General features: G+C 37.0%; 1 protein-coding gene across 3 annotated transcripts in view; it reads right to left on the bottom strand.

Moving 5' to 3' along the window:
• The window catches only part of cabp2a (calcium binding protein 2a), a 20213-nt gene extending 2693 nt beyond the window's left edge, over nt 1-17520 (bottom strand). Inside the window, exons 1-4 of one of the 3 annotated variants that reach the window (XM_035958244.2) lie at nt 17388-17520; nt 16707-16889; nt 3993-4208; nt 981-1011 (exon numbers count right to left, since the gene is read on the bottom strand). In XM_035958244.2, the coding sequence (XP_035814137.2) occupies nt 981-1011; nt 3993-4208; nt 16707-16889; nt 17388-17447 (490 nt within the window). In that variant the 5' untranslated portion in view covers nt 17448-17520. Of the gene's footprint in view, nt 1-980; nt 1012-3992; nt 4209-4391; nt 5402-16706; nt 16890-17387 lie in introns of those variants that run through there. The other 2 variants (XM_035958245.2, XM_023292464.3) reach the window with 2 other exon arrangements.

The raw sequence follows: 17520 nt of genomic DNA, 5'->3' as shown, positions 1-17520 counted from the left end.
GAAAAGTTTTTTACATATATAAGCAAATAATGAGGCTTTTGAGAAAGGAATGTCACTGAGCTTAGTGTCAATTACAAGTCTGAACATGAAAAATATCCGTGAAGAAAGTGATCTTTCCAAAATTCTATAACAAACTCCTCATTTATGCTTGAGGTTTGGGACTCCAGGCTATATTAGCTGCTAGTAGTATACCATTAAATCTCTATTTTTAATCATTTTTTGGTAGTCTGATAGAAAACAATGCTTAATTTGTGGCGTATTCATTTAAATGCATTATTACTAGGCTAATTATGGAAGACAACCACCTGCCAGTAGAAATATTCCAACCTGGTAACCCTAAATTTATTGTGGTTACTGTCTTGTAATTAATCTATAAAGGACTGGTATACAATTTATGACTAAATTTATATATATAAAAAATGGTAATTACAACTTTTAACCCGTTTTTTATGATGAATGCCATGTTTGAAAGTGGTGATCAGATCTGATTGTGTAAGAGTTCAAATTTTAATCATCTCCTAAACAAGTCAATTACCATGCCAGCATTAGAGTGTTCATGCTTGTTTCTCTTACCAAATGCATTGCGTTTCCAATTTTTAAAAAAGCAAATAAATAAAAAAAAAATCACAAGTCATAATGACTGTGTATTCCATTTATAAACTACAAATTATATCCCAGTGAATGTGAAGTGTGAAAAAGTGTGAGTCAGGCCTGAGGATGGACAGAAGTGTTGAGCTGAGCTTGAACTGTGATGCATAATGTTTTCCTTTAAAAAAGTAATCCTTCACTTTGATCTTACATAATTTAAGGACAAAAAAGAAGAATGAAAAAGCAGCAAGATCGGGAATTCTTAAATGTTGCTCTGTACAGTAAAGCACAAATTTTCACAGTCAAACAGCAGGTTTGAAAGGAAGGCCGTTTAGGAGGACAAGCTGGGGAACAGAGTGAGGATTTGGATTAGGCTTTTGGTATCTCTGTACCTTCCATTTCTTCTGGTCGTAGATCTCTGTCCTGCAGACACGAAGAGAAATGAACAGTCAGGTTACACTTTCACTCTGTGCATCTCCTTCTATTTCAGGCACAATGACGAAAACGCTATGAACATTTTGGCTTCTACTTCTCTCAGTCCTGTGAAGCTTTTTCTTTTTTTTGTTCCATGTTCATCGGCTTGAACAGAGATTCTATTACAGGATTATTTGGTTTTTGATCTGACTGACCCATGACCCTTTGAGTCAATCTGCTTCACAATCTCGTGTCCAATCTCTTTCTGCCCCTGCTGGTAGAGAAAGTCTGCTGTGCATATGTTCAAAAGCGGCTGGAAAAAACACTGGAAGATGCACAATGATAAAGAGCCTCTTTGGCCTCTTCCTTGCACATACAACAAGGCTTGTATACGTTGTTAAAATTCTGAGAAAGCAACAAAAGTGACTCGGAATTATGGCCTAAAATGTCCAAGTTAAACAGTGGCACTCGCACACACCAAGCCCCACACTCTAGGGTCGATGCTGAATTAACTGCAGGGAGTGTTGGCAGGGATAAGAGGTGATGCTGGGGTAAGTGTGCTCACAGTGTGTTCTGCGAGGCTCTGACATCAGCAGCAGGAATAATATAGGTCTGGATTAGAGGATGCAGGGGAGAGAACAGTGGCAGGGAGATTACAACAGTAAATTGTATTACAAATCACAAAGGCTTATCGGTTTTTCATTTCTCTATCTGCGGTTGATTTTTTATTTTTTTTATTTTTCATCTGCATTTGCATCTACAGTCCGGCCGGCTTTGGTGATTAAATGAACATTAATGCACCTGCACAGACTTAACCAACACATGTGCCACTTTTGTTCAGGCACAGAGGCGGAGAAGTGACTGTTCTTCTAGTTCCAGTTTTGTTCTGTTTGCTTTCATTCCCAAACTACAAGAAGCACTGATCCCTTTCAAAGACAACAGAAAAGCGTCCAGAAATTCTGTCATGCAGCAAAAATTAGGTGCAAAAAGACCACAAAATATGGTGAAAATGAGAGCTGGATGCATATTGTACACTTTGCAGGGAACATTTATTCTAAAAGGTAATTTTAGGAACAAAGAGTATTGCGAGTGATTAATAACCTGTGTCAGTCTCACCCTGTCTGTCTCATAGACTAATCTGTGAATCATGTGGAGGAATCCCCTCACTTCTTCTTTCAGTGACTTTAAGTAAGATCAGAAACGTATTCTTCAATATCAGGGCTGTGGTAACTCAGAAAACACGCTGCTAACTGGATTCATTAAAACATAACATTGCAAATATTGCTCACAGTGGCAGCATGTGGACTTGATTACATTAGAACATTATAGCAGCATGCTAACATTTGTGCTAAAAACACAAAGTACTGCTGAGTTGTTGGGAATGTTATTTTTTTTAGGTATTTGGTCATAAATTAAGTATATTGGAGTGTAGTGATGGATGAAATATTCAGATTTTTTCATTAAGGAAAGGTATAAATACAGCTATATGTAAAAATGCTCTAAGTTAAAGTCCTGCCTAAAAAAATAACTTAATTACATAAGTTTTATCAGTACAATGTAGCTAAAATGTTAAAGTTAAAGTGCTGGCTTGGTATGTTTGACATCATGCTTTATATTCAGTTTTACGTTTGACATCATGCTTTATATTCAGTTTTACACAGAGGGACAGCAGAAAAATGTGACGGCTCCAAACATAAGTAACAGGAGAGGAAAGAAGAAAAACAATGTTCTGATACACAAATCTGTTATCAGTTTTTATAATCTTTGATTTTTGTTGAGATACTGGATCATTTGAACATTTATTGAAATTAAACCATGTGAGAAGTGTAGAGGGATAAGTCAGTATTTGGAGGAGCTGTTAAAAACTAAAATGTGAGCCGACTACACACTGCTTTTGTAAAATGTCCAAAAAAAAAGCTGATTTGATCGTTAACAATATGTTGCATTTAAAAGCTTGGTGTAGCATCAATTGCACCAAAATCTTCATCTTAAAAGTAATAAAAGCTGTTGGATAAATGTAGTAGAGTAGGAAGTACAACATGTCCCTCAAAAGTAGTGTAAAATACTCAAATAAAGTACAAGCACCTCAAAATGGTACTTAAGTGCATTATTTCAGGAAATGTTCTTAGCTGCCTTCCATCACTGTTAGGTTGCAGAGAAAAGATGCTACTTCTCTGTCTCTTTGAACCACTTTCACATTACAAATAGCTACTTGCTGTATTATTAATATCAAACACATTGATTACAGGTGCTTTAAAATGAGTGTTTTAGCATTAAGTTGGTCAAATTGTTCTACTGTTCCAAAGGTGGCGCACGGAAATACATTTAAAGTGTAATGCGTGTGGTCAACAACAGAACACAGTAAGAGAATGTAGTGTACATTCAAAATTCATCCATTCATCCATTAGTCTTATATTTCTCCTCCACACTCAGTTAAAGGTCATCCACTGTCTCAGAAGCCTGCGGCTCAGTAACTGCACCACTGTTCTAATGGCTCTTTTCAATTAGCTGCACCATCAGGAAATGACTGTTACTGATCTCTGCCACCACCACCTTACATACGCAAGAGATCTATATAAAATAAGTGCTGCACATTATACTGTATCTATAGCACTGTTAGAAGGTTGAATTGATGATCTAAATTACAATCTGGACAAATTGCCACGTTATCTCTTTTTACAGCTCAGAACTCTTATAGGGCACATTTTAGGGGTGAGTACAGCTCCTAGAAATGCTGTAATGCTGGTCTTTTCTCTTCTATGCAAACACAAAGGTTTCTAATACAGCTGTGCACATGTGATATGAAGGTATGTAGGGCTGATGAGAGGTCGAAAGACTGAACTCGTCACTGGAGGAGATGGGAGGAGCTGAGATGATCTTCCATTGCGCACGTTGGGGCACCACAAAGATGGATGGATGGCGAGATTCATGAGAAGTTTTCGCAATGTCACCTCCACCTCTACTGTGTAATTGTGAGTGTGGATACATACAAGCTGGCTCTGTGCGAAGCCCTGTCTGAGGAAGATACAAGCAGGGCCCACTATGTTGTGCAGCATGTTGCAGTTCTTAACCAGAGCGCACAGGGGCTCCTCGAACTCGCGCTCGCTGCCTCCTTCCTCCTCGTCCTCCGTGTCCACTTCCTCTGGACCACCCAGGCCCCCCAGCATGGCGGCGGCCAGTGGGGTGCCGCTTCGTTCTGTGGGCCCCTTAGAGGACAGGAACCAACCGGATTATGAAACAAAACTGACTAATTCACTTTTTTTTTTTTTGCACTATTGCACAAATCTGAATGCCTCTTGTGTCCTGTAACATGTTCACAGCTCAAAAGTAACTTTCTCATCAGTTAATCGGTTCACTCAGATGAATTTCTCGATTAAATGTCTCCTTACCTTTATCCTTTTACTGTTCTTTTTAGAAGCCTTGTTGATGTTTCCCATCACCCTGCCCTCTTGTTCCTGTCTTCCCACCCTCCTTCTTTGTCCCAGGTTTCTTCTCTTTCCCCCTTTCTCCGTTCAAATGCCACATTAAAATCCAAAATCCATACTAGATCCAGTGCATCAACACCCAGCGAATGTGTCCACTTGCTCCACCACTACTAAAAGCGACTCCTTTCTACCGCACGTGCTACAATCCAAGGTCCTATTGGTCCAGAGGGAGGTAAGCTAGGTATATGGTGCCGCATTAAACTCCTATAGGTTGCCGGAGGCTGTCATGACGAGCTACGAGATGTTTAGTGTGATATTATGGGAAACGGCGGCAGGGTGATGGGAGATTGACGGTGCTGGGTCATATCTGGGCTGAAACAACCTGCTGCCACCAGACTCTGGCTCTGATTGCATGACTCCACCACTTTCTCTCTTCCCTTTTTCCATCTCTCGCTCTCCCTCACACCACACACACGCACACACTATTTTTTTCCAGTTCATCTGTCACCCCGTCTCGCCTCAAGTGAGCCCTTGAATTTGGACCAACTTAATCTAATCCATCCCGCCCACCTTCCCCTCTCTGCCTCTGAAACATCGCGCTTATCGTCTCAAAATGACTAGTTTGCCAAAAACTCTGGGTGTTTATGTGTGTGTATGTGTGTGTGGGTGTGAGACTGAGAGAAAGGGGGAGAGAGAGAGAAAAAAGGGGGAGGGGATGGTAGAATTATGGATGGAGAGTTGGCTGTCTGTTTAATCCCTGGCATTTCAGATTAGAGTGAGAGAGCGTTATGTTGACAAGCCATGGGAGTACAGGGGCTTGAAGAGTAAGAAACGGACGAGGAATGCTTATATTGCTCAGCCTCTTTTCATGGTACGAAGAAAAGCAACTGTACAGTACAGTACAAAAAGTAACTTGTGAAAGATGATTAAAAAAATGAAAGCAAAGAGCAGGGACACATCAGAAATTACAAATGATTGAAAATAAACGATTGATCTCTGCTGGATAATACTGTCATCATAAATTTAAATTAAAAAATCTGGCAAGTATAATATTTCTTAATTAATAGAAATCTCTAATCATTATTTAGGCAAATACCATGAAATTGCATTAACACTCTGAATCTGAAGTAGCATCTTTTTACTAGTACATTTTTACACCCTAAGGCTGATTTTTGACTGAGATAAAAAGTCCTGCAACTGTATAGAAACTGCACAGCCATGGCTAGAAGTAGAGGGAACTTAAAAATGTCTTTTGTGTAGAATGACACACTTATAATGCCATAAAATATATTTTAAAAAGAATAAAATGAAAGCTGAAATTTTGATTATTTATTTTACAATTTTACAATTATAAAAAACCCTGAAATGAACATGCACAATATTTTTCCCAGTGCCCAGAGGAGTTATCAATAGAGTTATCAACATATGATAGACATTTTACTACTTACTTTATTATTTTCATCACAAATGTATCTCCTTTCAACACAGCCTGAAGTTCAGCTCAGTTCAGCTAAAAAAAAATAAAAACCCTGAATTGTTGTTATGTAACTGTTGGTTGCAGCTGAGTCACTAATAACTTTACAGTTGTGCTGTGGAGTACAGATTTTTTTTTCTTGTTCTTAACTGAAAATTATTTCTTTTTGACAATTTTTAAAAATTAGCCAAGTATTTAGTGATTTTGAAGACAAACCACAATTTTGAGTTCCTGCATTTGGTTGATTTTGGTTGAGATTGTCAGAAAATTGAACATCTGATGATTCTTGCTGATTTTACAGTTTTCATTTCTCAGAAATGATCTGAGTATTTTTTCTTTAAATAGATAAATGAAAATAACATAAAATGAAAATAGTTTTACAAATGCACCGGTGTTCAGAGGGTTAAAGTTGGTGCCTGGTGTGTACTTCCGATGGAAAGAAAGTGTTTGAATCAGCTTTAAAACCCCAAAATGCACGTGTGTAACAATATTATATAATCTAAACTGCATTTTAAACTTCTCATTCATGAAATATTGATTCTGTTGAGGATTCAACCTCTAGAATTGTGTTTTTATGATATATTGATTATTGTATCACATAATATATAGAGAATTTTATTTTATTTCGTTGGTTTTATTCTCTTTTGCCATTTATTGATTTATTTATTATCATCATATTTACTATTGTGATTATTGTTGTTGTTATATTTTTTTTAATCCTTGTTTTTATGTTATTATCAAAATGTCCTTTTCCCTTTAATTGGTTATGGCATTTTTGGTGCTTTTATTATTTTATCTGGTGGTGTTGTATTGATTTATTTTTGTAAAAGGTGATATACAAATAATGTTTTGATTCTGATTATCATCTTTAAACTTTTGCTGTAACACTGCATTTTAGTGGAAATAGTTTGGTAATAGGAGAGTGTAAATTTGTGTAGTTCTGTTTCCTACGGTGTTGATGTTCCTAAAACTATGTGGGAAAAGTAAAGGCGGGTCCTCACTGGCCACAAAAACAGTCTCCAGGAAAAGCTGTCCCATTTTATCACTTCTCCTCTGAAATTTAAAACCATCAGATCAGATCTCAAGCCTGTTTGTATTCTGGACGAATGCTGCCTTCCACTATTTTTGCACATTGTAAATGGAATGAATTACAAAGGATTACTAAAGTTGTATTTCTCATCCCACAGGTCAATTTTAAACTTTTAACTTCAAATCTAATCAGTGATGTCTGTGCTTTTTGCTATGCCGGGTTATGTTCTTTATCTGTATCAGTGAGATTACCCAATAAAATAAATATTATAAAAACAAATTCACCAGATGGACCCAAACAAGGAGAAGGGTCTTTCTAAGCTTACCTCTGGGGGCTTTGACATGACACAAGAGCCCAAAAATGATGTTCCACTAACACTAAGCTAGATTTTCAGCTGTGATGTGAGGGAAACATATTTTCTCCTGGATTACATTTGTTTGTGACGTACCAAAAATTGTTTTCTAATCAAGTGTTGCTCCTTTTCAGCAAACCAATCATATGTTAGATGGTAGATGGGTTGGGACTCCCTGATACCACACTATATATAGTAAGTAAAAATTCATAAATAATAAATGAAGAAAACAAGTTAAGCATTGATATTTTTAGCTGACACATATATTTTTGACCTGTTTTTTTAACTGAACATTTAATTCTTTTTTCTGTGATTTACTAAATATTTTTTGTAATTTAACAAAAGAAAACCTGCAAAATAACAATTTTTCTTCAATAGAAATATATATTTTTAAATCAGAGCAAATATCTGTAAATTGGGCTAGTTTTTGTAGCTGATTAAAATACAGTAAAACTAATTTTCTGGTCACATGTCAAAGAACAATTTACTGATTGCAAAAATACAGACTTTTGATGTTGACATTTACAGTTTTTGCCTGTTTTTTGTTATTACAGTTGACATGCAAGTTAATAAAATAAAATTACAAAACGGAATTGAATAAAATTGTGTATTACCCTGTTGGAAGAAATTACAAAATGGATTTCTTCCTAAAATATTTGAGAATACAGTCTAATTGTGTGGGAATGTAATTTTTGGACATTAATAGTAGCAGTTGTTGTTGGTAAATCTTGTATATCAGACATGCAAACTGCGTAAGTATTACTTAATTAAATAGAATTAGCACTAGATTGTCTTTTAAAAAACTTATTTTCCTCAAAAATTCCAACAAACTCTTTCCTCCTTTCCTTCCTTCTATTCATCCATCTGTTTTTTTTATTTCATTCTGAAAAGACTATGAAATAAAAACGCTGATTCTGTTGTCTCTCTGAAACTGCATGTGATGCTAAATTTAGTCCAGCAAAAGCCGGTGTTGAAACTGTCTTTTTTTTTTTCTTCTTTTTTTAATATAACCTAGTGTATATTATTACAAATCCCCACATTAAAACTGTTGTTTAAATCTAGTTTTATGGTGTAAAAGTTCATACATGTACATATACTGTGTATAATATTATGCTTGTTTTTGCCTGTTTTTGCTTCCAGTCATGTGGTGCTGTATGTGTACCAGAGATTAGTGCAGTATGAGTAAGGCCAATGCTCAGAGCCTGCAGCTCTAATCCGCTGTGGTCAATTTAGGAGAACGAGCACATTTTTTGTGTCTTTTTGCATTTTTTTCAATATCCGTTCAAAACCTCTCACTTCCTTCCATCTGTTTCCTGAACATCTGACTATTTATATTTTGTTTACCATATTCCTGCACGTTGAACATTTTTATCTGAGGTTGTCATTTCTACAGGCACTCTTCTGGCTTTATGTATAAGTTTCTAAAAATGTTTCCTTTCACAAGACAGATCTCTGCAGTTTCTGGTTTATGTAATGCCTTTGCAGGACTGAGGATTCCTTTTTGAGCAGATGTTCTATACTTTACACTCTCAGCAGTGTCGCCAGCAGAGTGCAGCAAAGCTCCGTTTGTTGATAACAGAAAGGTTAACATGTCAACATCCCTGGTAATGTACATGCACTACCACCAGATGTCAGACTCATGCCTTCCTATGTAAGTGCAACCACTAAAGAGTAATTTGTGTATTTTTAGACACCACACTAAGCAGATGCATGAAGTAGAGCTGCAACAGAGTGTGACAGTAAGTGTGTATGTGAGAAAGTTCAAAGCACAACTCTTTCCACTTTTGCAAGCAACAGACATGATTCTCCTGCTAACCCTGCAGAATGTTCTTTCTCTGAGCTGGGGGGAACTTACTTATTTCATAGTGAATCTCTTAAATGGAGAGAACATAGAAAAATCATTTGTTTGTATCCATGATGTCTCTGTTATATAACAGTATGTGTCTTAGACCAGTGATCCAGCTGGACACCCGACAGATTAGCAAAGGGAAGCCTCAGCCTTTTAATGGGCTTTTCCCGGTACTGCTTTCTCCTATATATTTTACATGCATGCACAGAACGCTTCAGATTAACTGGAACAACGGCTTCAGATAGTGGACATCTTGTGCAAATGCAGAGTGATCAAATGCAGCACATAGACACCGAAAAAGAAGCAGTTTTTGATTGAAAAAGACCCCCCAAAAAAGAGAGAAAAGCTCTGACATCCCCGCTTTAATCAACAGCCCGGTGTGAACACAAAGCTCCTCACCCATAAAAACTAAAACAGAGCAGCTGGGTGAGAAATCGTGCTCCATCCCTCGACAACAGCAAGCACACCAGATGCCTGAAAGACAAGGATAGAAGATAGGCCAGCAGAAAATCCGGCGCTGGGGCAGTAAACAACATGGTGGATACCTTCCAAAAGTCGGGATTTTTTCATGCCACGCTCTGCTAGCAGCTTTAGTACAGCTCAGGTCAAGCATTTTTGGCTGAGACGGGGGAGGCACCCATGTGTTTTTGTATGACTGCATATGCACGTTGACACACAAACACAAATTTAGCTGTTGTTATATGAGGCAAATAGGGTGAGTTACCAATTAAACTGTGCAGACACTAAATTGTACAAGCAATGAAGCTTAAAACAGAATCAAACGCAGTTTTGCAGTCATCCTCATATTGTGGCTGTGCACCAGTTGCAGCCTGCATAGTATCACTATCATCAAAGCGGTTCAATCTGCATCTCCTACAAGGCTGCTCCTGTAATCCTGGTGCATTAAAGTCTGGTAATGTAGTATACTAAGCTTGTTTGATGAAGAGCTCATCCCTCCATTCAGTCTTTGTCTGAGTATTTCACAGCATACCACCCAGAAACATCCAGTGATACCTTCTGACCTTAAATGTGAGATAATCTCTCTGGCAAATGAATTTATGCAACATATATGCAAAGACAACTAAACCAGATGATAAACTGCAGGCTGAAGGGTCAAGTCGAGGTGAGTTTGACCTGAACGCTTTGGAATAAAGATGGATTTGAGCTTTAATACAAGCATGGTCCACTGCACATGTATTAAAGCTTAAATCACCTGTCAGATCCATAGGATGAACAATACAGCAGTGCTGACAGGTCACACAATGACTGAGTGAGATGCACACACACTACATTCTGAGTATTAGTTCTTTTAACTCTAATTTCAAAGCATAATTGTATAGAAAAAAATCGCAATATAATGATGAAACCATGTCTAACTCCTTTATAAGATCCTGAAGCTATCCAGGTCTTCTCGTAAAGCTGCACTAATCAATATTTTACACCAAACAATTTATCAAATCACAGTGGCTATAACATGTATTCACCATCTTGAAAGTGCTCCCCCACTCAATCATACTCAGTTTGCTTTTCAGTGTTCTTTGGTTTTCCTGTTGTAGTTACAGTCAGCAGCAACGATTTACCAGTGAGTGGACCTTCTTTACAGATGTCTTTACAATCACTGACACAGATTCATTGCAAATATTACTTTGTACAAATTTGTTTACACTTTGACATGAAAGTCTTTTTTATGTAAATTATTTTCAAAAAAGCCAAAATAAACTGACCATGATTCAATATTGAAAAGAAAAAAAAGAGTCAATACTTTCTGACACTACATAATAACATAAAAACATCAAATATAAAAGAAAAAAAGAATTTTGCTGAAATTTTTTTACAAATGCTAAGTGCCCACAGATGTTAACATTGAAAAACATGTACACTGCACTACTACACTATTATACTACAGAGATTTTACTACTTGCATTTGTCTAGTTGTTTACATACTTGTGAACAGTTGTGTAGTCAGTTATTTTGTATTATATTTTTAATTAATTCACATTACTTATATTACTAGTGCAGCTTTGCACAGAAGTGTATTTATCCCTGTGATATCTTAAGCACCGTACACAGGAGTAAGACATGGTTTAATGATTACACTGTCTTTTTTTCTTTTTGTTTTGTTAAAGGCACTACATGATGTAAAATATCAAAGTGATTGAAAGTTCTCCAATATATATCACCTTCTTCTGCAGTTCCCCTCAGTTCTATGGTACACTTTAATGTTCTTTAACTCACCAAATCACTTTTACAAATCACAACTTTTAAAAAAAAAATCACTGTAAAACACCTGCTCATATAAGATCACCAGTCAGCTCCCTATTGTTGCTATTTTTGGTTTGCATTTGCTGGATATCTAATGAGCAACTGTGGGGTTTTGTGTTTGCTATAACATTAAAATAAAATTAAAAACGTCAGTGTTGCATTCATATCATATTTCCACTGCCTTAAAGTGTCAAAATACCCAACCAAGGAAACCAACAAAAGCTGAGTAATTGCATGTTTAAAGCTGCATCAATCATTTTTATAACAACAAATATTATTTCTTAAAGGGAAACTGAAAAGTCCGTGGTCACAAACTCACAGAGAATAAAGTCCCAGTTCTGCAGTTCCACTGACTTCTATGAAACGTCATAGTATCTTTCAGCTTGTTTTTATTTTATATCCCTCACTGTTCCAGTTCTCTTTCATAGCTTTAAATAGCAGACAGCTGTTTTCTAAAAACCCACCGCATACTATCTGACAAAAACAGAGAGTAGCTGTTGAACAAAGTGAAGCATTTAGAAGCTAAAAAAAAAAAAAAAAAAAAAACAACATATGGCAAGATTTATTGGAACATAGCAGCTGATTCCACATTCAGAATCGTTCAGTTTAGGATAAAATCTGAGCGCTTTTCAATTTGAGAGGTGGACAGATTGTTTAGCATCCTTTCATAAAAATACGTGAATGTGCATAAGACCCAGAAAAATACTGAGTGACAAAAAGACCAGGAGCTGCGACCGATCAGACTAAGCGTTACTTTACAAAACCTCGATCAGATCAGAGTAACTGTGTCGACAGCCAGAGATGTTATGAAGAAAAAGTGTTCAGTTAGTGGGTGATTCCCATTTAACCTGACATCATTTTACGGACTGCAGCCACATATGGCTGTCTGGATTGTCCCACATTCCCTGCTCTCATTCTCGCCCACCTACCCCACCAAAAGGAGGATAATGCCTTTTGCACCTGTCCACATTTTGTCTATGCATTTTTCTGTAATCTAAAAGTTACATTTGGGTTTCCTTGGCTATCTTTGAGAACCAACAGATCAGAGATTCTCTCCAAAAAATAGGCTGAAGGTATAGAAAGTCACAGACGTGTCAGCGCTGCATGTCCATTATCTCTATGCATGAGTATAGAGCACAACTGTTGCTGCTCAGTCATTATGGGCCATCAACTAACCCATTTTTAAATCTGTCTAAAGCTGCTCTTGTTTTTATGACAATGGCCTCATTGCTCTGCATGCATTTTCTACAAGTACTGTTTTCCATACAAGTTTATGCTTTAAAAGCTGTAAGGTGTAGAAGGTTTTTCAAAATTTTACTGTTTTTACATTGGATCAGTGCAAGGTTTTTCAGCTTTTGATTGTCTAACACAAACTATTTCACAACAAATCTGTGTAGACTACTGTAAATAAGACCTTGTCCATTAAGTCATTAACACTCTGAACGTCAAGCAGTTTGTGGTTGTTTCTTTGCTTTTGTCACATTTTTATTCACCGCAGGCTCATTTTTCACTGCACTATGAAGTCCTGCACCTCTATGGAAACAGAACAAGCATGGCTAGAAACATTAAAATATCGTCTGTGCTTTAGAACAAAGTTAGAATGCCATATATAACAGTTTATCATTATTATTTCTTTCATATAAAAATGAAAAATAGAATCAACAGGTACAACATTTTTCAAAGTGAAAATAAAATTAACTCTACATACTACATATATTTAACTATTTAAATTTCAAGAATTTAAGAATTTCTGTCAACGACTGTTGAGTCACTAATGAATTTATAGTTGTGGCAAAAAGCAAAGATTTTTGTGTGTGTGTGTGTGTGTGTGTTTTACAGAATTTGCCTGGTGTAACGGATCTGTTTTTGCATAAATTTAAATGAGACTCTTAAAGTAAAGTGATGTTGTTGAAATATCACATTTTGTAATTTAGAATGTTGAAAATCAGGCAGTTCATGTTTTTTTTGAGTCATTTTCAGTTCATAGTTCTGTGACATGATTAGTAAACTTTTAACACTCACCAGCACAAATCATGGACAGGTGAAAACTCTTGTTCTGTAATTTGAATAGTATCAATCCAGATTTCAGACTGTTTGAAAGTAAACAGTTTCACAATTGACCTCGTCAGCCTGTCTTGACTCTACACAAACCCTGCGCTTGGGACACATATTTATGTGTAGCTGCAATAACACACAAAAGCAAATAGAATGCATGATTCAGATAGAAGTATATTATACTGAAATATACCTCTAGTTCAGAGAGAATGAGACCTACACACAGGAGAGAAAAGAAGACAGAGCAGGTAACACTGTGGGAAATAGATATTTATCACAAGTCCAACAACCTAAAGTGATTGACATGTTTGGTTGGATTAAAAAAAAAATCACTTTTGCCATGTTTAACTATGTTCTAATGCAATGGGATGTTGGATTTGTCCTGTTTCTTTAAAAACAAAAGAAAAAAAATCTGACAATCAGTTTGTTGGAATAAACCTCATCTTGTTCCTCGGAAGTTTATCTTTTTCTGCTGCAGTAACCACAGACTGTCTTGTTCTCTCACTCATTTAAGCTCTAATCTTCCTTTATGTCGCAATCAATCTCTTCTGTCTTTCTTTATGACATCCACTCATTCATTACACTCTGGCGCTCACCCTCCCTCCTCCTCTTTCATTTTCTCATCATTCAGACCATCTGTTGCTGAGTGTATGGATGACTCATCTACAATGAGAACTACAGGATAAAAAAGCAGGGAAAACACAGGAAAACGCACCCTTTCTTTTTACTGTGAGCAGAGCCTTGATGAATTTTTTTGTGATTGTGAGCAAACAACACATCTGTCCTGAATTGGTTGCTGGGTAAGCGCTGTCAGTTATTATTGCGTATCTGCTCATTGCAGCAAAAGAGACAATCCCCTGCAGCCCAACAAAAGCATTTTTCCCATAAACCACCATTAAAGCTCAATGCAAAACTGTTGACAGAACACCTCCAAACACATTAGCACAAGCAGGAACTGAATGAAGCCACAGGTGGCTGGCAGGTGGAGACACAAACTTTCTGGAACTGTTGTGAAGCTTTAAATTATACCTAAATCAGCAACAACAGAAAATGCAGCTGATGTCAACTTTTAATCATCGATAAGCAAAAATAAATAAATAAAAAAACACACAAAAAACATCCCTACAACTTGTTACAGCTGTCTTCTTCAGGCTCCTGTACATGCAGAGCTGAATGAGTTCGTGTAAATCTACATATTTAAACATTTACACAGCTTTTGCATGCATGGGACAGACTACTGTGCAAAAATAGTACACAGTTTTTACTTTCATTTACTGACTTTGCAAACTCTTTGACTGTAGAGTGGAATTTATCTCCTGGGCCATCTGTGCTGCGCACACCAATGTCGCAGTAGACAGACTGGTTGTTCCATATGTTAACATGTCTTATGGGGGGTCATAGGTCAAGGTGTGAAGCTCTGATGATCTACTTGTAGAGTGATTATTCTGTACTCGTGTCTCACTGAGAACAAACAGTTCTCTGACGCACAATTAAAATTACTTACTCCTCTTTCATTTTCTGACAACCCTTCACTGCTGGACTCTGCATGTTTTATGCTAGACAAAAAGCATAACTCAGCCTGAGATATGGGTCTCTTTTTGTAGTAAAAAGATAAATATGTGTTCATCTCCATGCTAATATACTTTTTATCCCTACACGATCACAAAAGGGTCACATGTATCATGTAAGGATAGAATGGTTCATATTCCTGCACTCATCTTTACTAGTTGCTTATATCTTATATCTATGGTCTAAAATTTAGATGCATAGTTGTATTTGAAATTAATCAATTAAATATTCCTATTCATACACATTGCATTTGGTGGAACGTCCTTTTCCTACATGCTCATATTTAGAGCTCTGGTCTCATGCAGTGCAAGATGAAGTTAAATAGAAGTAAAATCCTCATGTTAACCAAAAAATAACAATTCTTATCAAAATGTGCACCCTCAATGCCTCACAATACTGAGAATATCTATTTCTTATAAAACTTTTGCAAATTATCTTCTAACAACTACTCTAAAACCTACACTATTTACATGTATGTTTGCAAGCTTCAAATCTTTCTCAACCTTACTTTTCTTGTGCAGTGTTACGCTCCTTCTTGCATGACCATCACTTTTGGAGTGTGCAGGGAAAACTGAGTGAATAAGCCATAACCTGAATTCTAACAATACACCTCTAAAATATCTATTTCAGATATGGTTTCTTTAATATTAAAGTGGTCTTATCTCTCTGATGTTTGATCAAGTTTTCATTTTTCTGCTAAGCTTGCTTTTGAATATTTATTTGATGCTATAAAAAGAGCGTACTTCCACATAACTAAGTGCTGAGACTGACCGCTGCTCTGAATAAACCAGTCACAGAGGCACTTACAAAACTCCGCTCAGGAATTGTACAGTTAAAGAATATTGCTACATTTCTCAACCATGTCATTCATTGTTTTCTGTTCCACACAACAGAATGTTCTGGGCAAAGTGATATTCTCAGAGATCTGTTAGATCTTTAAAGTTTCTTTTGTGTTTAAGTTTGTGTTTTGTACTTAGTGAAAGTAAGTTATGCTATAGTTAGCAAGCTAAGAACGCAACCACTCTATGGGCTGAAATCATATGTATGTAGCTAAACAGCTGCTAGTTGCTAACAATTGCTTTAAAACAATTTAAGCAACAGTCCAAGGCAGATAAGATTGCAGCAGATGGGCTATGGGATGTGAAGGAAGTGTTTGAGCGTATTTGCTCACTACTTGACATCGTCAGTGTAAAACGGCAAAGCTCATTTCTATGATATTTTGGTTTCCCTTTTGTACAGTGAGAAAAAATTATGTCCATCTTCGTATGCAGTCTATGACACAAGTACTACAGGGTGTTTTTTACTCTCCAGTCTCAAGGGCAAAGTAATGTGTGGTGCACTGCAATTAAAAAAAAAAAAGAATCGAGTAATAATTTAAAATCTTGCATTTTTTTCAACAAGTCAACCAACCCAACTAAGTTTGTCTTGTAGTATTTGCTGCAACAGACTTCTATTCAAAAAGTCTATAGTGATGAAACAGCTGTTTGGAGTTGTTGTTTCCTCATTGGCTTCATTGAGTTTTAAGTCACTGCTATGCTGCAGAATAAATTTGGGGCCAAACAGGAGCCTCCCTGCTGGTACTGCATGACACATTAAAGAGCCAGGACAGTGCAGTGGTAGGTCAGCTAAGCATATACGCTCTTACACAAAGACATCTGGGCTACACGACTTCCAGTTCAGTGTCCTACCTGTCCAAAGACAGAGTCCACAATGGGACGCAGTTTCCTCCTGTCTCCCTCCTGCAGCCAGAGGTCGTCGGGTTCTCCCACAGGGGAGGACAGACTCAAGGTCTTGGCTTTGGGCTTTGGTGGCCTCTTCATACTGGCTGAACTCCATCGCCTAAATGATTCGATCTTCTTCTTAATGGAACCCTGAAGAACAAAGCATGAACAGAGACATCCGAATAGAAACGTTAGCTAGTTTCTCATGCACTGAAGATTATGGATTAATGACTAATTAAAATGAAATTGTATTTAATTAACTCTTCAACCTCAAATGCACTGAAATGTCTTAACAGGACGTAAATGGAAAAAGGCTTGTGGTGAAGAAGCTGCAGCAACAAAGGTACAACTAAAAGCACACACATCTACTGCAGGTGAAAACACATCCACACAAGTAGGGGTTTATTTAACACTTTTAAGATACCAGCTCAGAAAAGTTGCATTTGGTTAAGTCTCACAAAAACAATCTAAAGGTTTGAACTGGTCTGTTTATTCTCTTACCAACACAGCGAAACAAAAATTCAGGTTGAAAGTTATAACTTAGGTGGAGCCAACCAAACTCCACAACAACCACGTGGGGTTTGTAAGAGCATCAGTGGCAGGCTTTAACATATTACAGTCCAGATTTTGGCATCTACATGCACTGACCTTCTTCACTAACTTCCCCTCTGACACCTCCACAGACGGTACGCGCTTCATGTCAGTCATCTTTGCAGAGCAGCTCGCATGCACAGAGACGTCCTCTTTCGCTCCGTGTTACGCTTTTGTCCACTCCCTCCTC

This window comes from Amphiprion ocellaris, chromosome 4 (assembly GCF_022539595.1).
Source record: "Amphiprion ocellaris isolate individual 3 ecotype Okinawa chromosome 4, ASM2253959v1, whole genome shotgun sequence".
Classification (NCBI taxonomy): domain Eukaryota; kingdom Metazoa; phylum Chordata; class Actinopteri; family Pomacentridae; genus Amphiprion; species Amphiprion ocellaris.
Note: the sequence above shows the minus strand (reverse complement) of the source record. Positions and strands in the feature narration are given on the sequence as shown.